The sequence below is a fragment of the Lepidochelys olivacea genome (assembly GCF_965140295.1).
Source record: "Lepidochelys olivacea isolate rLepOli2 genome assembly, chromosome: 1".
Classification (NCBI taxonomy): Eukaryota; Metazoa; Chordata; order Testudines; family Cheloniidae; genus Lepidochelys; species Lepidochelys olivacea.
Genome location: NC_140411.1, coordinates 12,299,432 through 12,324,720, shown reverse-complemented (window position 1 = coordinate 12,324,720; position 25,289 = coordinate 12,299,432). Strand labels below are relative to the sequence as shown.

General features: G+C 49.0%; 1 protein-coding gene and 1 long non-coding RNA gene across 2 annotated transcripts; one reads left to right on the top strand and one right to left on the bottom strand.

The window, feature by feature from the left end:
- Positions 1-7,859: 7,859 nt before the first annotated feature.
- LOC311530366 lies at positions 7,860-10,784 on the bottom strand. The gene is made up of 2 exons (XR_014713969.1): positions 10,649-10,784; positions 7,860-8,517 (listed from the first exon to the last, which is right to left on the bottom strand). It is a non-coding gene; the product is annotated as an uncharacterized lncRNA (long non-coding RNA).
- Positions 10,324-15,293, top strand: LIPT2 (lipoyl(octanoyl) transferase 2). Its single transcript, XM_084646866.1, has 2 exons — positions 10,324-10,845; positions 14,935-15,293. Exons 1-2 carry the CDS (start codon positions 10,362-10,364, stop codon positions 15,165-15,167), a joined length of 717 nt encoding a protein of 238 aa, XP_084502992.1. The 5' UTR covers positions 10,324-10,361; the 3' UTR covers positions 15,168-15,293.
- The last annotated feature ends 9,996 nt before the right edge of the window (positions 15,294-25,289 follow it).

The window sequence follows — 25,289 nt, the reverse complement described above, 5'->3', positions numbered from 1 at the left end:
GCTTGCTGGATTGGGCCCTAATTGAATCAAAAGTCTGCTGTGGTGGTGATGACGGCAGCAGAGAAAAATAAGGAAATTCACTCCACAGGCTGACTTCCAATCCCCAGCCACAGCAGGGAATTTCCTTAACTACTTCCTTAATACACCCTGCTGTGCGTGTGGACTGGAGGTCAGCCTTAAATGTGGATTTCCTTGTGTTTCTTTGCTTCCCTCAGCCTCAGGAATGTATTTTTGGGTCAATGAATATACTGTACAGGGGGAGCAAGAATGGTTTTGGCTCTAATCACAACTCACCAGGATCCTTAAGGTGTTCTATGCTTTCAGTCCAGATGGTTATTTCTAATTGCCGTAGGTAGTTAAATATTTGCTAAGCACTAATCCACAGAGGTATTTAACCTTTGTGGAGCTGGGCCTAAATCTATAGAGAAAAATATGAATTTTCCATGCAGTGTTTGGAACTAGCGGTCAGCATCTTCAGTCTCTCCATGAATGGAGATGGGGTCCTTAACCATTCTGAAGTGCCATTATGCTGAGACTTCACAGGCCATCACACTGTGACCAGTTCCTGAGTTTGGAGACAGGAAATGCACCACAGTGTATGAAATCATGGGAGAAGCTGGACACAGTCACCGTTGTAAGGTGTGTTAAAGGAATCACACAGTCCAAGGTTATTAATACAAAACCTTTCATGCTACCAACATGCTAGGAAAGAAAGATGAAGATGCTTTGGTTGGGGAAATAAACTTTGACTGTAACTCGTTCAGGCAGGGATCCTTTTCTTGTGTTTGTACAGCACCTAGCACAATGGGGCCCAGTCCAGGTGTGGGGCTTCTGCAATACAATCAATAAAAACACTAATAAAAAGATGGATGAAGCAACTGGAATCTCTGCCAGGCTTGGAATGTGGCACAAAGGGACACTTTTGAGTGCAGGGAGTCAATAAGTCACAACACTTCTCAGGTGTGATGTTCTTAAAAGGAGACTTGGATTCTTTTTAAGAGGCTCAATTTAGGTCTGGATTATAATTCACAAAACAGAGATAAAAGCTATGCTGTAAAACAGAGAGTGTAGCCTACTGGTTAGAGCATGGGACTGGGGATGAAGACCCCTGGGGCCACATCCTCAGCTGGTATAAATCTGTGCAGCTGAGAACATCGCTGCTGGATCTGATTTGTGGCTCAGCCGATAACTCGTTGTGATTTCGAAATAAGTCTCTCAGTCTCTTTTGGTGAAATCCTGGCCCCATTTAAGTCAGTGAGAGTTCTGCCATTGACCTCAATGGAGCCAGGATTTCAGCCTTTGTGCCTCATTTAGTAGCTGTGTAAAATGAGGATACCTGCTTTACAAAGCTGGCCTATATTAATGTTTGTTTTCATTGCTTTGCCCCTTGTCCTCCCTCTCCTGCTCCTTCCTATTTGTTATACCTTCCTACTTTGTTACATACTCTGTGGATCCCTGTCTTGAATTTGATTGCAAGCTCCTCAGGGCAAAAACTTCTCCTTCCTGTAAAGTGCCTACCACAATGGGATGCTGCTACTTTAATAAAAACAATTATAGAGGTTTCAAGAGGCACGAACAACGAGGAGTCCTTGTGGCACATTAGAGACTAACAAATTTATTTGGGCATAAGCTCTCGTGAGCTAAAACCCACTTCATCAGAGGCATGGTTGTTTGTAAAGTGCTTTGTGCTACTCAGATGAAGGCACTATGGTAAGAACATTGTGTGCTTCTGTTGTGGCAGACTGACAAGATCCTGTAATATCCTGAACAAACTTTATGGAATTAAGATAAACTTTACTGGACTAAGCTAAACCTTACTGGATTAGGGTAAATACCTTTGTACATTGTATTCAAAATGCAATTGGGTATGTGTTACTGTGGCATTGTATGTACCTTCTCTAGTACGAGGGGGATGCTAATGAACTTCCTTGTACCAACCCCTTGAAGCCACCCCCCACAGAGATATGCCTATCCTAGTTCAAACTGGATTCTCCAGGGACCAAGAGACAAGGAGAAGTCTTTTGGATAAATGACTTGGGTTTAAATGGACCCAGGGCCTTCTTCCTGATCCAGCAAACCGTTAGGACCTTTGTTCCACAGAAGGCCCCAACCCTCGGTGTAGGGTTGGAAGGGTAGGGCCTGGCAGAATCCATGTTAGCATGTGTATAGGTTCTGTTCTTTTTGTAGTGTTTTCACTGTCGTGCTTTTTACCTTATATCTGCAACAACTCTCTATTATCAGTCTCTGAAGAGAAAACAAGCAAGTCTATTCAGTCCCTGCAATGAAGGCAGAGAACTGTGCAGCATAGCCTTATCCTGCTCAGATGGGAGTGAGACGCAGGCAACAGAGGGGAAGGCGCGAGTGAGCATCCTTGCTGGACCGCAGGGGAGGTGGAGAAATACAGGTGCAGTCACCTTGAACAGTGAGTCATGTTCTGGAAAAATGCAACATTGTATGCACTCTTTACAAAAATGATTATGCCCTTATATCTGGAGAAACATTGAGCCATCTATTGTTGCGTTCCATGCAAATTCTCCATATCCTCTCGGCTTCAAAAGCCGGATATTGACAGTAAATATTGTAAGTACACGACCAAGCTAATTCTTGGCTTCTTATTTACAAAGGATCCCAGACCTATTACATACAATTTTCCTGATCTTACGCATGCATCACCACAGCAAGCCAAAAAGGAAGAGCATTTGGCTTTGATGTCCTGCAAAAATTTGATGATTAATCATAAAAAAGGAAATAACTTGATACACATACAGACACACACAAAATCTTGGCACAATATGCAAATCTCTTCTGCTAAGGGCAGACTCAGCAAGCCAGATTCTGATCTCAGGCCTGGTCTACGCTAGAAAATTAATTTGGTTTAACTACATTGGTCAGGGGTGTGAAAAATCCACACCCTTGAGCAGCGTTGTTAAGCTGACCTAAATCACCGTGTAGACAGTGCTAAGTTGAGGGAAGAATTTTTCTGTTGACCTAGCTGCCATCTCTGGAGGAGGTGGATTACCTACACTGGCAGGAGGGGTTTTTCCATTTATGTAGCTAGCATCTACAGTGTCGCACTATAGCCTCAGTTGCAGTGGTGTAAATCCAGAATAACTCTTCTGAAGTTAATTAGTGAAATCAGGAATTGGTGATAAAGGGAGCAGTGCTGAACTAAACTGGATCCTGAACTGAATGGAGGCAAGCCAGTACAGTTGTTTAAGGAAACTGGCTAAATGTGGTTGAGCGTGACCTGGCACAGTCCAACTGTGTTTATTCGATGGTGCTTTTTCCCAGGCTACATTAATCTTATAGACCTTTGTTACCTTTACTCCTTTTCAACAAAGGAGTAGGTAAACAGAAGAAAGTGCCTCTTATCATTCACTTCTGCCTTTCTTGCAATTTCTCCAGTACAACAGTAACCACATGGTAGTACTTGCAAGAAGGCTGTTGGCTGAGGTGAGAGCTAATTTGTTTAGAATTACAAAGAGTAGATATCCAGGAAATAAGATTTGTGATAAAGTAAGAGTTTACTAACCCAGTTGATTAGTCTGTGAACACTAAATGCATGAATTGTAACTTTTATATGATTAATCTAATTGATAACTTGAAACAACATCTTTACAAGAGCTCCCTGGGTACAGTTTATTTTGTTTTTAATGGTTGATTCATTTAGCAGTTAGGTGAAATTTGAATATTTTATAGAATAGTACTTAAAAGCTAAGATTGGATCATTTTATTATTCTCTAAAGGCCCGACATGTTTAATTTCAACCCACACAGGATCTTAGTCCTGATTTTTAAAACAAACTACAACTAAAACTTTTATTTACTCTTATTGGAAAAAGGCAAATATAGTGCCCATCTTTAAAAAAGCGAAGGAGGAGGACCTGGGGAACTACAGACCAGTGAGCCTCACCTCAGTCCCTGGAAAAATCATGGAGCAGGTCCTCAAGGAAAGCATTTTTCCTTGAAGAATTAGTAGGGGAAGCAAAAGTGGATGGGAATCTGGGAGGCAGTGACCATGAGTTGGTCGAGTTCAGGATCCTGACACAGGGAAGAAAGGTAACCAGCAGAATACGGACTCTGGACTTCAGAAAAGCAGACTTCGACTCCCTCAGGGAACTGATGGGTAGGATCCCCGGGGGGAATAACATGAGGGGGAAAGGAGTCTAGGAGAGCTGGCTGTATTTCAAAGAATCCCTATTGAGGTTACAGGGACAAACCATCCCGATGTGTCGAAAGAATAGTAAATATGGCAGGCGACTAGCTTGGCTTAACAGTGAAATCCTTGCGGATCTTAAACATAAAAAAGAAGCTTACAAGAAGTGGAAGGTTGGACATATGACCAGGGAAGCGTATAAAAATATTGCTCGGGCATGTAGGAATGAAATCAGGAGGGCCAAATCGCACCTGGAGCTGCAGCTAGCAAGAGATGTTAAGGGTAACAAGAAGGGTTTCTTCAGGTATGTTGGCAACAAGAAGAAAGCCAATGCAAGTGTGGGCCCCTTACTGAATGAGGGAGGCAACCTAGAGACAGAGGATGTGGAAAAAGCTAATGTACTCAATGGGTTTTTTGCCTCTGTCTTCACGAACAAGGTCAGCTCCCAGACTGCTGCACTGGGCAACACAGCATGGAGAGTAGGTGACCAGCCCTCTGTGGAGAAAGAAGTGGTTAGGGACTATTTAGAAAAGCTGGACGTGCACAAGTCCACGGGGCCGGATGCGTTGCATCCGAGAGTGCTAAAGGAGTTGGTGGCTGTGATTGCAGAGCCATTGGCCATTATCTTTGAAAACTCATGGCGATCGGGGGAAGTCCCAGAGGATTGGAAAAAGGCTAATGTAGTGCCATCTTTAAAAAAGGGAAGAAGGAGGATCCTGGGAACTACAGGCCAGTCAGCCTCACCTCAGTCCCCGGAAAAATCATGGAGCAGGTCCTCAAGGAATCAATCCTGAAGCACTTACACGAGAGGAAAGTGATCAGGAACAGTCAGCATGGATTCACCAAGGAAAGGTCATGCCTGACTAATCTAATCACCTTCTATGATGAGATTACTGGTTCTGTGGATGAAGGGAAAGCAGTGGATGTATTGTTTCTTGACTTTAGCAAAGCTTTTGACACCGTCTCCCACAGTATTCTTGTCAGCAAGTTAAAGAAGTATGGGCTGGATGAATGCACTATAAGGTGGGTAGAAAGTTGGCTAGATTGTCGAGCTCAATGGGTAGTGATCAATGGCTCCATGTCTAGTTGGCAGCTGGTATCAAGTGGAGTGCCCCAAGGGTCGGTCCTGGGGCCGGTTTTGTTCAGTATCTTCATAAATGATCTGGAGGATGGTGTGGATTGCACTCTCAGCAAATTTGTGGATGATACTAAACTAGGAGGAGTGGTAGATACGGTGTCAGGTAGAGGTAGGATACAGAGGGACCTAGACAAATTGGAGAATAGGGCCAAAAGAAATCTGATGAGGTTCAACAAGGATAAGTGCAGAGTTCTGCACTTAGGACGGAAGAATCCAATGCACCGTTACAGACTAGGGACCGAATGGCTAGGCAGCAGTTCTGCGGAAAAGGACCTAGGGGTGACAGTGGACGAGAAGCTGGATATGAGTCAACAGTGTGCCCTTGTTGCCAAGAAGGCCAATGGCATTTTGGGATGTATAAGTAGGGGCATTGCCAGCAGATCGAAGGACGTGATCGTTCCCCTCTATTCAACATTGGTGAGACCTCATCTGGAGTACTATGTCCAGTTTTGGGCCCCACACTACAAGAAGGATGTGGAAAAATTGGAAAGAGTCCAGCGAAGGGCAACAAAAATTATTAGGGGTCTGGAACACATGACTTATGAGGAGAGGCTGAGGGAACTGGGATTGTTTAGTCTGCAGAAGAGAAGAATGAGGGGGGATTTGATAGCTGCTTTCAACTACTTGAGAGGTGGTTCCAAAGAGGATGGTTCTAGACTATTCTCAGTGGTAGAAGATGACAGAACAAGGAGTAATGGTCTCAAGTTGCAGTGCGGGAGGTTTAGGTTGGATATTAGGAAAAACTTTTTCACTAGGAGGGTGGTGAAACACTGGAATGCATTACCTAGGGAGGTGGTAGAATCTCCTTCCTTAGAAGTTTTTAAGGTCAGGCTTGACAAAGCCCTGGCTGGGATATTTAATTGGGGATTGGTCCTGCTTTGAGCAGGGGGTTGGACTAGATGACCTCCTGAGGTCCCTTCCAACACTGATATTCTATGATTCTATGATTCATTTTGAAGCACTTGGAGGAGAGGAAGGTGATCAGGAACAGTCAACATGGATTCACCAAGGGCAAGTCATGCCTGACCAACCTGATTGCCTTCTATGATGAGATAACTGGCTCTGTGGATATGGGGAAAGCAGTGGACGTGATATATCTTGACGTTAGCAAAACTTTTGATACGGTCTCCCACAGTATTTTTGCCAGCAAATTAAAAAAGTATGGATTGGATGAATGGATTATAAGGTGGATAGAAAACTGGCTAAATTGTCAGGCTCAACAGGTAGTGATCAATGGTTCGATGTTTAGTTGGCAACCAGTATCAAACAGCATACCCCAGGGGTTGGTCCTGAGGTCAGTTTTGTTCAACATCTTTATTAATGATCTGGATGATGGGATGGATTGCACCCTCAGCAAGTTCAAGATGATACTAAGCTGGGGGGAGAGGTAGATATGCTGGAGGGTAGGGATAGGGTCTAGAGTAACCTAGACAAATTGGAGGATTGGGCCAAAAGAAATCTGATGAGGTTCAACAAGGACAAGTGCAGAGTCTTGCACTTAGGATGGAAGAATCTCATGCACTACTACAGGCTGGGGACCGACTGGCTAAGCAGCAATGCAGGAAAAGGCCTGGGGATTACAGTGGATGAAAAACTGGATGTGAGTCAGCAGTGTGCCCTTGTTGCCAAGAAGGCCAACGGCATATTGTGCTGCATTAGCAGGAGCATTGCCAGCAGATCAAGGGAAGTGATTATTCCCCTCTATTTAGCACCGGTGAGGCCACATCTGGAATATTGCATCCAGTTTTGGGCCCCCCACCAATGTTCCCTCTAATTTTTGACAGGCCATGTGTGCAAAAAATTTCTTCTGTGCAAATTTTTGACAGGCCATGTGCACAAAAAATTTCTTCTGTGCAGATTGTTGTGCTTCTGTGTACATTTTTGTGCGCACGGTGTTTCATCGTGTGCACTGGGTTTAGGATCTGTGTGCGCGTGCACATGCGCACAGCTTAGCGGGAACAGTGTCCCCCACTACAGAAAGGATGTGGACAAATTGGAGACAGTCCAGTGGAAGGCAACAAAAATGATCAGGGGGCTGGGGCACATGACTTACGAGGAGGGAACTGGGCTTGTTTGGTCTACACAAGAGAAGGGCGGGGTGGATTTGATAGTAACCTTCAACTACCTGAAGGGGGGTTCCAAAGAGGATGGAGCTCGGTTGTTCTCAGTGGTGGCAGATGACAGAACAAAGAGTAATGGTCTCTAGTTGCAGTGGAGGAGGTCTAGGTTGGATATTAGGAAACACTGTTTCACTAGGAGGGTGGTGAAGCACTGGAATGGGTTACCTAGGGAGGTGGTGGAATCTCCACCCTCTCTAGGCTTTTGAGGCCCGGCTTGACAAAGCCCTGGCTGGGATGATTTAGTTGGGGATTGGTCCTGCTTTGAGCAGGGGGTTGGACTAGATGACCTCTTGTCTCTTCTAACCCTAATCTTCTATGATTCTGTGATTTACAATAATCATTTGTAAGTTTAACTACAATATAATTCTAGACTTGGTTTTGTTACTAAAATTCATTAGCTCCATTTTGCACAAATGGGTTTATTAAAAGGCTGCTCAGTAGTGCTGTGGAGTTTTGCTCTGGTTTATTATGGTAGGGTTACTCATCACAGATTGGTATGTTCCTGGAGCATGCTTGTGAATGCTGGGTAAGGGGAACACTGGAGTGTCGCTGTAGAGTTGTTGCAGTGAGATGAGCTCCTTGCAGTTTTGTTTAAGAAAAAACTCAAACAATATATTTTGCTGCTTTCTAAAAAAACATATTAACTAATCTATACTAAATGTCATGTGGGGAATTTCCCCACTCAGGCTGGTAAGATCCATTCCTTACTTCTGCCTGAAATGAAACCTACATTTCACAGGGCATACAACTGCACAAGTCACAGGCCCTGCACTGGGCCAACAGCAGTCTGTGATAACTTGACACATGCCATGCACCCACAGGTTTTGCCTGTTGAGGTTGCTCTTAGGATTTGATGGCCATTCTTTGTACTGTTCCAATGTGCAACGGAGCACAGAAGAGGGGCTGTGCACACTGTATAAGAATCTCCAGGGCAGCTCACTCCCAGTAGTTGTAGAGGCAAACTTCATTAGTGTAAAGAGAGAGCTGGACAAATTTATGAGTGCAGTTGTATGACAGGGTTGCTCCTGATGGTCAGAGGCAGGGCTCAGCAGCCCTGGGGCTCACTTCCAGTTTGTTTCCTTAATTCGGGTTTCAGCCAGCCACCTGTAGGGATCAAAAAAGGATTATTTTTCTCCCCCACCCAATGTATTCTGTTTTGGGGTTTTTTTTTTTTTGTTTTATTTGTTTTTGTCCCCTTCCTCTGAAGCATCAGAGATAGCCAGGGCTGGAAATGGACACTGGACAAGGAGGGCCAGGGCTGTGAGGTGGGCGACACCAAGCACACCTTCTCAGGTGCTATTCTTGCTCACATGCTCAGGGACTGATTGCCATACATGGGATAGGGAAGGAATTTTTCCACAGGTCAGACTGGCAGTGACCTTGGGGGGCTTTCACCTTCCTCTGCAGCATGGAATGGGGGTCACTTGCCAAAGTTATATCTGGGTCTATCTCACTTAATCACGTCCCTTCCATTGCAGGGGCCTCAGGCACTGATGCATCTTGGTCCCTTGTATTGTCTCCCTGTGGCACATAACAGTCTAGTCTCCAGCAGGCTGAAATACTTTGGTCTAATTTGGGTTGTTATGCGGATGCTGGATGGTGTTGGTAGCCTATGATATACAGGGGGTCACACTTGATGATCTGATGGTCCCTTCTGGCCTTAATCTCTATCACTCTAACTCACCAGAGTCAGTTAAAAGGACATGACATGTAAACCACTGGAAAGCATCAATTCCACTTAAATTAAATAATAAGATGCAATGGTGGGGAAAGCAAAGCTTCAGCTGTTGATGGGTCAGACACTTGGCTGATGGGCATGGGGCTAAGAGCACAGACTAACCCACTACATTTTACCTAACTTCACCCTACCCCACCTCCTGCTCCACCCCCAGACACCCCTGCCCTTCTAATGCATCAAATCCCTATGCTACCCAAAATCAACCCCACCCCTGATTCCCCATCCCACCCTATCCCCACCTTCACCTAACCTCTACACTCACGCTACCCTACCTCTGTCCCCTACTGTATCCCACCCCAACCCCAACTCTGAGCCTACTTACAGCCCATCCCAGCCTAACCTCAGCTCCACCTCTGACCCCTTCCTCACCCTGCCTTCCCCCGCCTGTCCCCTACCCACCCCTGACTCCACCCCAATGCCATCTCTGAACACTACCCCACCTTACATTCCCCTGCTTCTGACCCCACCCCCAGAGCCGCCTGACCCGTACCTGACCCCACCCTGCCTGCCCCTACCCCCCTCTGACCCTACCCCACGCTGCCTTCCCCAACCCCTCTCATACTCCTATCCCAGTCTGCCTTCTCCAACCTCCCTCATACCCCTACCCCACATTCCCCTGTTGCTGACCCCACCCCCAGATCCTCTTGACCCCTACCCCACCCTGCGTTCCCCTACCCCCCCACCCTGCCTTCCCCACCTCTGATCCCACCACACCCTGCCTTCCCCCACCCCGCCTCTCACCCCTACCCCACCCTGCCTTCCCCTACCCCAACCCCCCTCTGACCCCCTACTCCACCCTGCCTTCCCCAACCTCCCTCTTACCCCTACCCCACCCTACATTCCCCTGCTGCTGACCCCACCCCCAGATCCACCTGACCCCTACCCTACCCTGCCCTGCCTCTCACCCCTACCCCACCCTACCTTCCCCAACCTCCCTCTTACCCCTACCCCACCCTATATTCCCCAGCTGCTGACCCCACCCCTAGATCCACCTGACCCCTACCCCGCCTCTCACCCCACCCAACCCTACACCTTCCCCTACCCTACATCTCACCCCACCCCACCCTGCCTTCCCCTACCCCAACCCCCCACCCCACCGTACATTCCCCTGCTGCTGACCCCTACCCACCCCGCCTCACCTCACTCCCAGCCCCGCCTCGAGTCGCCCCCCGTGACCCCTCCCCGCGCCCCCCCAGGCAGCGGCGGGGCGATGCGGGCCCGGCCGGCGGTGCGGCTGCTGCGGCTGGGCCGCCTGGCCTACGCGGAGTCGCTGGCGGCGCAGGAGCGCTGCGTGGGGCGGCAGCGGGCGGCGGGGCCGGGGCCGGGGCCGGGGCCCGGGCCCGGGCCGGGCGCGGCGGGCTGGCTGCTGCTCTCCGAGCCGGCGGGGCCCGTGTACACGCGCGGGCTGCGGGGCGCCCCGGAGCCGGCGGCCGAGGAGCGGCGGCTGCGGGCGCTGGGCGCCGAGTTCCGGCGGGCGGCGCGCGGCGGGCTGCTCACCTTCCACGGCCCGGGCCAGCTGCTGGCCTACCCGGTGCTGGACCTGCGGCGCCTCGGCCTCTCGCTGCGCGCCTACGTCGGGGCGCTGGAGGCCGCGGCCCTGGGCCTCTGCCGCCGCCTGGGCCTGCCCGCCGCCGCCGCCCGGCCGCCGCCCTACACCGGCGTGTGGCTGCGGGGCCGCAAGCTCTGCGCCGTGGGTGAGCGCCGGGACGGGGACATGGGGGGCAGCAGGGGGGGTGGGAGGAGTGCGGGGTTCGGGGGGTCCCGGGGCAGGAAGGGAGTGAGGAGGGGAACATGGGGGGCAGGAGAGAGGTCGGGGGTGGGGGGGGGGCTCGGGTTCCCTGGGGAGGAGGCAGGAAGGGAGTGAGGAGGGGAACATGGGGGGCAGGAGAGAGGTCGGGGCTGGGGGGGGGGCCTCGGGGTCCCTGGGGAGGAGGCAGGAAGGGAGTGAGGAGGGGAACATGGGGGGCAGGAGAGAGGTCGGGGCTGGGGGGGGCTCGGGGTCCCTGGGGAGGAGGCAGGAAGGGAGTGAGGAGGGGAACATGGGGGGCAGGAGAGAGGTCGGGGGTGGGGGGGGGCTCGGGTTCCCTGGGGAGGAGGCAGGAAGGGAGTGAGGAGGGGAACATGGGGGGCAGGAGAGAGGTCGGGGCTGGGGGGGGGGGCTCGGGGTCCCTGGGGAGGAGGCAGGAAGGGAGTGAGGAGGGGAACATGGGGGGCAGGAGAGAGGTCGGGGCTGGGGGGGGGCTCGGGTTCCCTGGGGAGGAGGCAGGAAGGGAGTGAGGAGGGGAACATGGGGGGCAGGAGAGAGGTCGGGGCTGGGGGGGGCTCGGGGTCCCTGGGGAGGAGGCAGGAAGGGAGTGAGGAGGGGAACATGGGGGGCAGGAGAGAGGTCGGGGCTGGGGGGGGGCTCGGGGTCCCTGGGGAGGAGGCAGGAAGGGAGTGAGGAGGGGAACATGGGGGGCAGGAGAGAGGTCGGGGCTGGGGGGGGGCTCGGGGTCCCTGGGGAGGAGGCAGGAAGGGAGTGAGGAGGGGAACATGGGGGGCAGGAGAGAGGTCGGGGCTGGGGGGGGGCTCGGGGTCCCTGGGGAGGAGGCAGGAAGGGAGTGAGGAGGGGAACATGGGGGGCAGGAGAGAGGTCGGGGCTGGGGGGGGGCTCGGGGTCCCTGGGGAGGAGGCAGGAAGGGAGTGAGGAGGGGAACATGGGGGGCAGGAGAGAGGTCGGGGCTGGGGGGGGGCTCGGGGTCCCTGGGGAGGAGGCAGGAAGGGAGTGAGGAGGGGAACATGGGGGGCAGGAGATAGGCCGGGGGTGTGGGGGGGCTCGGGGTCCCTGGGGAGGAGGCAGGAAGGGAGTGAGGAGGGGAACATGGGGGGCAGGAGAGAGGTCGGGGGGGGGCTCGGGGTCCCTGGGGAGGAGGCAGGAAGGGAGTGAGGAGGGGAACATGGGGGGCAGGAGAGAGGTCGGGGGTGGGGGGGGCTCGGGGTCCCTGGGGAGGAGGCAGTTAGGGAGTGAGGAGGGGAACATGGGGGGCAGGAGAGGGGTGGGGGGGGCTCGGGGTCCTTGGGGAGGAGGCAGGAAGGGAGTGAGGAGGGGAACATGGGGGGCAGGAGAGAGGTCGGGGGGGGGCTCGAGGTCCCTGGGGAGGAGGCAGGAAGGGAGTGAGGAGGGGAACATGGGGGGCAGGAGAGAGGTCGGGGCTGGGGGGGGGCTCGGGTTCCCTGGGGAGGAGGCAGGAAGGGAGTGAGGAGGGGAACATGGGGGGCAGGAGAGAGGTCGGGGCTGGGGGGGGCTCGGGGTCCCTGGGGAGGAGGCAGGAAGGGAGTGAGGAGGGGAACATGGGGGGCAGGAGAGAGGTCGGGGCTGGGGGGGGGCTCGGGGTCCCTGGGGAGGAGGCAGGAAGGGAGTGAGGAGGGGAACATGGGGGGCAGGAGAGAGGTCGGGGCTGGGGGGGGGCTCGGGGTCCCTGGGGAGGAGGCAGGAAGGGAGTGAGGAGGGGAACATGGGGGGCAGGAGAGAGGTCGGGGCTGGGGGGGGGCTCGGGGTCCCTGGGGAGGAGGCAGGAAGGGAGTGAGGAGGGGAACATGGGGGGCAGGAGAGAGGTCGGGGCTGGGGGGGGGCTCGGGGTCCCTGGGGAGGAGGCAGGAAGGGAGTGAGGAGGGGAACATGGGGGGCAGGAGAGAGGTCGGGGCTGGGGGGGGGCTCGGGGTCCCTGGGGAGGAGGCAGGAAGGGAGTGAGGAGGGGAACATGGGGGGCAGGAGATAGGCCGGGGGTGTGGGGGGGCTCGGGGTCCCTGGGGAGGAGGCAGGAAGGGAGTGAGGAGGGGAACATGGGGGGCAGGAGAGAGGTCGGGGGGGGGCTCGGGGTCCCTGGGGAGGAGGCAGGAAGGGAGTGAGGAGGGGAACATGGGGGGCAGGAGAGAGGTCGGGGGTGGGGGGGGCTCGGGGTCCCTGGGGAGGAGGCAGTTAGGGAGTGAGGAGGGGAACATGGGGGGCAGGAGAGGGGTGGGGGGGGCTCGGGGTCCTTGGGGAGGAGGCAGGAAGGGAGTGAGGAGGGGAACATGGGGGGCAGGAGAGAGGTCGGGGGGGGGCTCGAGGTCCCTGGGGAGGAGGCAGGAAGGGAGTGAGGAGGGGAACATGGGGGGCAGGAGAGAGGTCGGGGGTGGGGGGGGGGCTCGGGGTCCCTGGGGAGGAGGCAGGAAGGGAGTGAGGAGGGGAACATGGGGGGCAGGAGATAGGCCGGGGGTGTGGGGGGGCTCGGGATCCCTAGGGAGGAGGCAGGAAGGGAGTGAGGGGAACATGGGGGGCAGGAGAAAGGTGGGGGGTGTGGGGCACTGGCAAAAATTTTTGCACTTTTTTTTGTGGGTGGTGTAGTCTAGTCATCAAGCATGGAAAAAATCACACCCCATAACTGACCTGTTGGTGGTGGCAAAACCATAAGTGTAGATGCAGTTATACAACATGCTTTTGGTGATATAGTTTATTTCATTTAGGGAACTGGTATAAGTTATACCAGCAAATGCACTGTTTTCCTAGTATAAACGGCACCTCCACTAAGATGGTTTGCCAGTATAGTTACACTGGCAGATCCTTTCTAGCAGAGACAAGGCAGTATGCCTATATTAAACTGCTTCTCCTTTCATGTGTTGCTGTGTGAAAGATCCATGGAAAATAGCAGGTAGCGTGAACAGATTATACATGAAGTGTGGCTAAAGGCAGTCCACATAGTGGAATAATAGATTCCCCCCTACCCATGCTAATCTCAATTCTAATGATTTTAGGGGTTACTTGTAAATCACTAGAAGCAACACTTTTATGCCTATTCCTGGAAAGATTTATGCACGTGTGTACCATTGCTCATGTGTGTAATCTCATTGGATTACTCCTGACTAAAATTGTGCACATGTGTAAATCTTTCAGGATGTGGGCCTTAATAATTCCTGGACATTTTCTGCTACTGAAAAGCTCTATGATTCTCTATAAACAATGGTCACAGAAGGAATCTACTGGAATCAGGAATCTACTATGTAGATCAGAAATCTACTATGTATGACTGTGAAAAATTGCACATCATGCTGTCCTTTGTCCTCATTCGCTACCAGAGCCAAGCCTGCGAATAGGCAGGATTTTCTTGGCTAACAAGTAGATATTTACAAGAATTTCACTTCCTCATGAGGGACTGCACACCGTGCATGCATGTCTCTGCAATAACAATGAACCCAGTGTCCTGAGCTATCTTACTTACTGTTATTTACAATTGGTATTGTAATAGGGCCTGGGAACCCCAGTCACAATTACAGTACAGATAGACGGGTGTCTGCCCCCAAAAGAGCTTGCAGTTGAAGTGTAAGACGAGATAACAGATGCAGTCAGCAGATGGTGGGGGAGTACAAGGAAATATTGAGACGGTATTGGTGAATGGGATAAACTATGGTATGTGATAAGCTATGATAAGCACCACAGCACTGTTGTCTCATCAGCTGGACAACCTGTGTGGTAAGGTGGATAGGAGTCTTAGTGTGAAGGGGACATTTAACCATTGGAACAACTTGCCAAACGCTGTAGTGGATTGTCCATCACTGGTAATTTTTAAAGCATTGGATGTTTTTCTGAAAGATCTGATCTAGAGGTTATTTGGGGGAACTGCTACAGCCTGTGTTGTACAGGTCCGACTAGATGATCACGATGGTCCCTTCTGGCCTTGGAATCTGACATTTAAGACGACTTTGGGGAAGGGGTGGTGTGTGGTTCATAGCACTGAACGAGGTGACATGTATGGTTTGCTTTTCAGGTGTCCATTGTGGAAGGCATATAACCTCTCATGGTCTGGCACTGAACTGCTGCACAGACCTTACGTGGTTTGATCACATTGTTCCTTGTGGACTCGAAGGGACGGGTGTCACCTCCCTGAGCGAAGAACTCCAGAGACATGTCACAGTTGATGAAATCACTGAGCCTTTTCTGGATGCTTTTGAAGAAGTGTTTCAGTGTACCCTAACTTCCCATGAGGAATCTATGGGATAAAGGGCTCCCAGCACCTCACTTACCTGTGGAAATGTGAATATACTTTGGTGCTTTCATGTTTTACTAGAAATCCAGCTTGCTTGTTCTGTCTTCCTTTCAGCAATTAAATATGTGTAACAAACGGTACTCCCAGCATTTGAAACCTATTTCTTGCTTTTGTAAAAATGAGCTGCTGTGTCTTTAAGTGTACATTGCATTCTGACACTGATCCTGGCCACCGGGAGCTCTTTCTCTTAATGATCAAATGACATACAAAACTGGGCAAAAAACCCAAAAGGGGTTTAATTTTCCTTTACATTAAACCCCCTTTACACCATTCTGGTGGTATTACAATGCTTTAAAGTGGGTGCAGGTGCAATTTACTCCCACTTCAAGCCCCCAGTATACTGCCAGAGCAGTGAAAAGGGGTTATAGCATAAATGGGGATAAAGCCCAGGAATTTCATTTACGAACTAGGTGCTGTGACTGAGTTGAGCTTTCCCGGAGAAGTAAGTTTGAAATTGAAACAGGAAGGGCTATGTGATTCATGTCTAGTTTATGATTCATGCTAGCAGCCAGATCCTTTTCTGCAGTACTCCTGCCTAGGCGGTTATTTCCCACTACGTATTTGTGCCATTGATTATTCCTTCCTAAGTGTAGTACTTTGCATTTGTCCTTACTGAATTTCATTGCATTTATTTCAGACCACTTTACCAGTTTGTCAAGATCATTTTGAATTCTAATCCTGTCTTCTAAAGCGCTTGCAACCTCTCCCAGCTTGATATCATCTGCAGACTATAAGTTTGGTTCTCCGTGCCATTATACAAATCATTTATGAAGATATTGAGTAGAACTGGACCCTGGACAGATTCCTGTGGGACCCCACTTAATATCCCCTTCCAGCTTGACTGTGAACCATTGATAATGGCTCTTTGAGTATGCTTTTCCAACCAGTTATGCACCCACCTTACAGTAGGTTCATCTAAGTTATATTTCCTTAGTTTGTATATGAGCAGGTCATATGAGATGGTATCAAAAGCCTTAGGCTAAAGTTAAGATATATTACAAGGCTTCAGAGTAACAGCCGTGTTAGTCTGTATTCGCAAAAAGAAGAGGAGGACTTGTGGCACCTTGCTTATGCTCAAATAAATTGTTTAGTCTCTAAGGTGCCACAAGTCCTCCTCTTCTTATTACAAGGCTTGTTATCCTGTCAAAGAAGGATATTAAGTTGGTTTAACATGATTTGTTCTTTGACTAATCCATGTTGACTGTTACTTATCACCTTATCTTCTAGGTGCTTACAAATTGATTTTTTGATTATTTGCTCCATTATCTTTCTAGGTAACAAAATTAAGATGATTGGTCTGACCGGTCAGACCAATTCTTTAATTTGTCACGGTCATTTTGAATTCTAATACTGTTCTCCAAAGTGCTTCCATCCCTCTCAGCTTGGTGTCATTCTCAGATTTTATAAGCATACTTTCCACTCCATTATCCAAGTTAGTAATAAAAATATTGACTAATATTGGACCTCTGAGTGACCCCTGCGGGATCCCACTAGATATGCTCTCCCAGTGAACCCTTGAGAGCTACTCTCTGAGTTCAAACAATAAGGAGTACTTGTGGCACCTCACAGACTAACAAATTTATTTGGGCATAAGCTTTCATGGGCTAAAACAGGAAGGGCTATGTGACTCATGTTTAGTTTGTGATTCACGCTAACAGCCTAATTTGAACAGACTCCAACGAGAAACTGCAGAACTGGAATTAATTTGCAAACTTGACACCATCAAATTAGGTCTGAATAAAGACTGGGAGTGGATGGGTCACTACAAAAACTAATTTCCCCCTACTGTTATTCACACCTTCTTGTCAACTGTTTGAAATAGGCCACCCTGATTACATTGGCCTCATTACCACTACAAAAGTGATTTTTTTTCCTCCCTTGGTATTCTACTGTTGAGAATAGCCCACTTCCACTTTAAGTGAATTGTCTTGTTAGCACTGACCCCCCACTTGGTAAGGCAACTCCCATCTTTTTGTGTACTGTGTTTATATACCTGCCTACTATATTTTCCACTCCATGCATCCGATGAAGTGGGTTTTAGCCCACGAAAGCTTATGCCCAAATAAATTTGTTAGTCTCTAAGGTGCCACAAGTCCTCCTCATTGTTTTTGCTGATACAGACGAACACGGGTACCATTCTGAAACCTGTCTCTGAGTTCAGTCTTTCAATCAGCTGTGCACCAATGTTATATTATTTCATCTAGACCACACTTCCCTAGTTTGCTTATGAAAATGTTACATGGGACTGTGTCAGACACCTTTCTAAAATAAACATATACCATGTCTACTGTTTCCCTCCTATCTGCTAGGTTTGTAACCCTGTCAAAGAAGGAAATTCGGTTGGTTGGCATGTTTTGTTCTTGAAAAAATCTATGCTGGCTATTCCTTAGAACCCTATTATCATTTAGGTACTTATAAGTTGACCATTTAATATTGATGGTTCGAGTATCTTTCCAGGTATTGAAGTTAGGCTGACTGGTCTATAGTTCCCCGGCTTGCCTTGTTCCCCAAGAAGAATGATACCAGGAGCATGTAATGGAATTGAACTAGATAGTTATTTATTAATAACCTGATCAAATTATTTCTTTCAGTGAATTCCCTTCTGGCATTTACAGTGCGTGGGTCCTCATCTTGCAATAACCTCTGCTCAGGTGGACTCCACTGCAGAGCTCCCATGACTCTACTGGGTCTCCATACAGTCATAGCTCTCTGCCCATGTAGTGCACCCTTGCAGGACTGGGACCTTAGATCTCTTCCCCCCCGGAAGACTGTGTGGACAACTGGGAAAGTGACAAGATTACCAAAATCCTTAAACAATGGGAGGAAGGGTTGTCTAGTTGACAACTGAGCACAGGACTGCGACTCGGGAGATGTGGGTTTGACTCAGCCACAGGTTTTCTAAGTGCTTCCTTGGGAGAGATTTCCAAAGGCACAGAGGACAATTAGGCACCAAATACCCACTGAAAGTCACTGGGAGTTGGGTACATAACTCTGATTCAGGCCTTTGAAAATATCCCCCTTTATCTCTCCATTCTCAAGTCCCCATCTGTGCAATGAGGATAATACTTTCCTACCTCACAGGGGTGTTGTGAGGATAAAATCTATTGATGACTGATGCGCTCAGGAAGAGCCTCGCATGGATACAAAATTTGTATCCACGTCCAATCCACTATCTGCAAACATGGTATGCGGTTATCGGCAGATTTGCAGAGCTCTACACTTAGGTACCACGGTGATAAGGGCCGCCTAAGTGCTTGGTAGATATTGGATGCCATACAAATGAAACCTGGTTAACAAAGAGGGGAAGTGATTGTTATTCAGACTGTTTAACTCAAGCTGACACACAGCTGGAAGGAAAGATTTTGATTCAACACCCATGTAAATCGATTAATGGCTGCAAGAGCTGACATCCCGGTTCTCGTGGCCCTGCAAGGGCATGTGCAAGACATGATTTGATATTGCTAAAGTAACAAGAAAAAAGCAGGTCCTCCCACCAACTGCATTAAAAAAAAAAAAAAAAGCATGGCCCCCTCCCACCTCCTTTGCAGTCATCTTTAACAGCATATGTATTTTTAGTGTGATTCCAGTGCAGGCAGGCTAAGGCTGCTATCGTTTTCTTTGGGATTGTCTGTAGAAGACTTTTAAGGAAGTGGCCAGTCACCCTCAACTAGCTCCCCCTTGTCTATCTAACATAAGCTACTTGTCTTCACTTTCAAGACCTATCCTCACCCTACTTATCTCTCATTCAACCTATGATATTCATCGCGGTGACATTCCCCAGAGTACAATCTGGACTGATGGACAGCTGTGTCCCCTCAATTCTACAACCTGGGGGTGCCTTTTACACTGCTTTGCTGTGAGAACAACCACTCCCAGCCTTCTCACAGCCAGCCTCTAGCATGTAAATTATTCTAGCTGAGTTAAATGAGTGCTCTTCGCCAGCCATTCCTGAATTATATTTCAGAGTGACACCAGAAACTTCCCAGTCCCAAATTTGTCTCCAGAAATGTGCTTCTTGTACTGCCCACCCAGTACCTTCCACACATATTTACCAGGACAATAACGTTCAGCAGGTTATGAGCTTTCAAATGATACTTCACAACGCATACTTTATACAAAGTTTATCATAGGCTGGTAAAACACAAGGGTACAGACTGTCACAATTGCCCACTTGTTAAATTTTAAACAAGCACCTTTGTGCTTTCTCCCATGGTGCCCTTAAGCTTGGGAGGTTCTCCCTATAAACATCTGCAAAACTAACTTGTCCTACTCCACAGCCCTTCTTAAAATTCTCCTTTTCCATGATGTCTGTTAAACACCTGACAACAGTTAGGCTGCTGGTATGCTGAGACCACCGCCTGTCATGCTGACCAGTGGTGTCTCATTGTTACCCTGTACTCCCCCATCTCTCTCTATCCATCTGTTGTCTCTTATCTACACTTAGGCCTGATCTACACAAGAAATTTACATCGGTACAGCTACATCCACACCCCAAGAGCCATAGCTATGCCAACCTAACCCCTGGTGTAGACTGCCTAGCTACCACCTCTTGGGGAGGTGGATTACTTATGCCGATGGAGAACCCCTCCTGTCAGTGTAGGTAGTGTCCACACTAAAACACTACAGCAGTGCAGCTGCAACAGTGTTTTAAGTGTAGCTATATCCCTAGACTGTAAGCTCCTTGGGGCAGGGGCCATCTTCTAGTTCTATGTTTGTATAGCACCCAGCATAATGCTGTCCCAGTCTATTACGAGGATTCCTATCTTAATACAAGTAATTAATTCTAATAATAATGTTGAAGGGCTTATTCAGAAATGCAGGATACAGCGTGCATCCTTTCAGCACCTGGGGAACTTTAGAAGAAAAATGCCACTTATTTTTAAAGTCTCATCACTTCACCTGCTTATAAAAATAGATAAAACAGTAATACAATAAGATTAAATATAATAAAACAAGTAAAGAAGCAGGTGTTATTTTGCTTGTCTAGTGACACAAAATCTAGGGTTGCTGGTTTGCGTAATACATTGTGTATTTACCTTTAGGCCTTCAGCCAAGCCCTTGAGAATGTGTTCAATGAATAATAGCTTGCTTTTATTGTACAGCCAGAGAAACTCCTTTGGTTTCATTGAAAAGCAAAGGATCCATATTATGTTGTCAGAACGGGTTGAAAAATGGTGCCATAGGCAGATAAATATCTGGAAAAGGTGATTTAAAAAATTCCACTAGCAGGGCGAAAGGGTGGAAAAGTTAAGTAAAAGGAAAAATGGCAGAGTGGCAGAAAAACAGTGAGCAGAAAATAGGAGGGTGGTTTGAACTGACACGGCCCAAGGTCAATATTTGGTTTGAAAACAAGTTAAAAGATTTCTTGTTAATCTGTTTTCCTCTCCCATTTAATTGTGATTCAGTTGAGGAATTCAGTCTCTCAGGGTTTTTGCCTTCAGTAACCAACTACCAACATTTTGATGTATTGGAAGGGAGAGATTTAAACAAAGAGGACGTTACCACCAGAATGAATTCAGGGGACAACATTCTCTAAGTGGAGGCTGAATTCATTTCTGAAGTGAGTGGAGCCCCAGCATTAAAACCCTCCTCAAGCTTTGATCCCATCCCAGGCAATAACCACTTAAAATGTGCAACTTTGAGGGGGAGGAGGCTGAGATTTTAAAAATTGCCTAGGGGATGCTCAGTTCCCATTGACTTTAATGGAATTTGGGCATCTCAGGTGGCTCTGATACTCTCAGCCTTTGTTTGCATGGTTTTTTAACCTACTCTTCAATGCAGTCAAAGGGAGGAGCGATACAATCCATGGCCTTGGCTAAGTCAGTTACACTTTGGCCCTCTGCTTCTGGATCATGGCAATGATAATGCCTAGAGCTCATGGGGACATTGGGAGGCTTAAAGGATTTTGAGACTTTCAAGACAATTAGGTGGCATGAGGTGAATTCCACTTTGTGAGGTAGAGGACCACAAAGTATACAAGTGTACAATATTTTCTGCCAGTACTCCTGACTTACTGTTGAGAAGACAGGATAAAACTAGCCAGCCCAGTGGACGTGATATACCTTGACTTTGGCAAAGCTTTTGATACGGTCTCCCACAGTATTCTTTCCAGCAAGTTAAAGAAGTATGGATTGGATGAATGGACTATAAAGTGGATAGAAAGCTGGCTTGATCGTCAGGCTCAATGGGTGGTGATCAACAGCTTGATGTCTAGTTGGCAGCCGGTATCAAGCAGAATGCCCCAGGGGTCTGTCCTGGGGCCAGTTTTGTTCAACATCTTTATTAATGGTCTGGATGATAGGGTGGATTGCACCCTTAGCAAGTTCGCGGATGACACTAAGCTGGGGGGAGAGGTAGATACGCTGGAGGGTAGGGGTAGGGGTAGGGTCCAAAGTGACCTGGACAAATTGGAGGATTGGGTCAAAAGAAATCGGATGAGGTTCAACAAGGACAAGTGCAGAATCCTGCACTTACGATGGAAGAATCCCATGCACTGCTACAGGCTGGGGACTGAATAGCCAGAAAAGGACCTGGGGATTACAGTGGACGAGAAGCTGAATATGAGTCAACAGCATGGCCTTGTTTCCAAGAAGGCTAATGGCATATTGGGCTGCATTAGTAGGAACATTGCCAGCAGATCAAGGGAAGTGATTATTCTCCTCTATTCGGCATTGGTGAGGCCACATCTGGAGTATTGCGTCCAGTTTTGGGCCCCCCACTACAGAAAGGATGTGGACAAATTAGAGAGAGTCCAGCGGAGGGCAACAAAAATGATTGGGGGCTGGGGCACATGATTTACAAGGAGAGGCTGAGGGAACTGGGCTTATTTAGTCTGCAGAAGAGAAAAGTGAGGGGGGATTTGATAGTAGCCTTCAACTACCTGAAGGGGGGGTTCCAAAGAGGATGGAGCTCAGCTGTTCTCAGTGGTGGCAGATGACAGAACAAGGAACAGTGGTCTCAAGTTGCAGTGGGGGAGGTCTAGGTTGGGTATTAGGAAAAGCTATTTCACTAGGAGGGTGGTGAAGCACTGGAATGGGTTACCTAAGGAAGTGGTGGAATTGCCACCCTTAGAGGTTTTTAAGGCCCAGCTTGACAAAGCCCTGGCTGGGATGATTTAGTTGGGGTTGGTCCTGCTTTGAGCAGGGGGTTGGACTGGGTGACCTCCTGAGGTCTCTTTCAACCCTGATCTTCTCTGATTTACACCTTCATTCCAATCCTCCCCATCCGTAACCATATTATAGCAGAGTACCAGCTCTGTTGCAGTTAAGGTTGAGGGTTGCTACCTCTTGAAAGTTGGACTATTCTAAGTGCTCTACAAGCCACATGCTGAAGTGGATTGTCTTGAAATTTGCCACACCTCATGGGGGCTAGGGTTAGTGATCCAAATTTGGGGTCATTTGATCAAGGGCTTCCTGAGGTGCAGCCCCTGCAAGCAAACAGCATTTTACAAAATCATCTTATTCTTAAAAACTTTTTTCTGTGTTTTGCGCACACCTGGGGCTTTAGCTATGGCTTTGATCCTTCCCACATTGGTCTCAGTCATTCAGGGTGTACGTCAACTACTGCATGGTCCCCCACAGTTCCCTTGGAGAAGCCATGGTGAAAAAGTCATTAAGGGTAAGTTTGTCACTCCCAGTCTGTGTGAACGAAACGGCGCCAAATGTACATGTGCGGCAAGAGGGTTTCCAGGCACTCTGTTGTCATAGTAACTGGGCGACTCAAGGGGACATGCTGTAGCCATTCAATCCCAGCTTCACCCATAGAAAATGCCCTCAAACTTTGTTTGTGCAGAGCTCAGGTTGCGCAATGGTGCCTTGTGCCCTTCCAAAATGTGGAGCGTGACTAAACTTAAAAATGCCTGAAAACCAGGAAATACAAAGTTAAGGTCGCAGTGTAACCTTAACTCTGCCCCCCCTGGAGCTGGCAATAACCACTGGGAAGGGTTCAGTAAGAGGGATGCAAAACTTAAACTACCAAGGGAAGTGGTGGATTCTTGTCTCTTGATGTCTTCAAATCAAGACCAGATGCCTTTCTGGAAGATGCTTTAATCATTATAAGTTACTGGCTCAATATGGGAACGCCTGGGTGAAATTCTTTGGCCTGTGATATACAGGAGATCACTGACATAAAATCTATGACTCTGCTACATGTAGATATGAGGAAGGACTAAGAGAACATGCCATGGTTTGTGGCGTTCTACAGATTTGAATTCTAGCATTTGTTTGCATGCACTCTAGCTATGCTGGCCGTGTGAAGAGTAGCTGTGCTGAATGGTGGCGGGATTACTTGGAGCAGCTGGACACAGATGTGACTGCGACTGAGAGGTGCACATGTGCCTTGAGAGATCATATATGCCTCATTCTGTAGGTTGTGTATGTAGAGATCTACCAGGGTATCTTCTTGCCATGGGGATTGTCAGCAGCCTGGTGGCAGACCTGACAGTGGTTGCTGGGGCTTAGTGAGGGGTAGCTGAAGGCAATGCTTCAGAAGGAATCCCAAGGGCAAGGGTGAAGAGGCATGTCATGACTCATTTGTGGTAGAGCGCCCCCCCTTGGGCTACATGGGAAGCGTGCACACGAGCCCAGTGAATCTCTCATCCTGGCAGGTGTTTCAGGGTGTCTTTCTACCAGGCCAGTGCTTAATTCTCCAGCTAAGGCCTCTCAACCTTCTCATCTCCTCTCAGGGTCCCAGCTGAAATCACAGAACAGCTCACACTCAGCAAGCGGGGTTAAGCAAAAGAAAGGTAAAGAAAAACCTGTGACCATCTCCCTCCAGGCTATGAGCCTCTCTTACTTCAGAGGGGGCTGTGCGAGTACCACGGCCCACTTCAGAGTCCACTGGGATTGCCGTGCACGTCTCAGTCCTTTTCCCCCTTCAGCTCAGGGGTTCTGCACCCACTTTCTGCGAGGGTAGGGGGCTGCAGGATGTCAGTCCTCTCTCCAGGGCTGGAGAAGCTCCACAAGGTTACCGCCATCTCAGCGGAGTTCTGTCCTTTTAACTCCTCCTCCAGTCCTGGCATGATTTGCCAGTATGGCAGGGGGGACCACTCCAGCCCAAAGCAGCTCCTTAACCCCTTCCATGCTACTGCGGGGTTTATATGACCATGTCACAGGGTGGTGGCATTTAGCAAGGCTGGGGTGTTTGTGTGGAGTAGGCTCGGGGTTGAGTGTAGGTAGCTCCTGTGTGTGACACCTGACCTAAGCCCGAGCTCTGCCTTAGCGAAGCGAAGGTGTTGGACTTTGTCCTACAGTGCCCATGGTGCTGAATGCCCAAGTATTCTATAGCATCTGTAAGTGGAGACTCTTAGTATGTGTGTTATTGGAGTGCTGGGGCATGGCTCAAAGAGGACTTGGTCACATTGTGGAGGTGGCATGCACCTTCACTTCTTATTTCAGAAGTTTAGGTTTAGCCACTCCACATTTTGGAAGGGCATGAGGTACCACAGAGCAACCTGATCTCTGATTAACAAAGTTTTGGGGCATTCAATACCCTTCATAGCAACAACCATGATTTCTGAACTCGGTTGTTCAGAGAACACACTCAGATACTGCAGCTTCGCTCCATAACCAGTGGCTGGGGGGTGCAGAAGGGTTGTCCTCTTTCTTTTAAAACCCAAGAGCAACATTTGCATATTGTTCCCAGCCAGCAAACCCCACCCCATACTCTCCCCATAAAACTTAAAACCAAATCCTGAGACCCAAACCCCAAGATTTGGAGATCTGGAATCTGTGACGGTTGAGACTCAAGATTGGTTGTTTGCCACCCACTGCATCTTCCTTACCCAGGACAATCCACATCCTAGAGGCCACCCTGTTCTTACAGGGAAGGAGAAGCTTGGGCCTTCGACATCAGCCGTGGGTTCATGTTCAGATTTCACCAACTTCTCAGCAGGTGTAAATCCCATAGCTCCATGGACTTCAGCAGAGCCATGTGGATTTGAACCAACTCAGGATCTGGCCCAGGGTGAACAATCCGGTGCTTCCATATAAAATATGCACTTCGGCTGCATTGCTTCTCGCGGTTCGTTTGGAAAGGCAGCGTGAGAACATGCCCTTTTTCAACTTTATTATAATAGA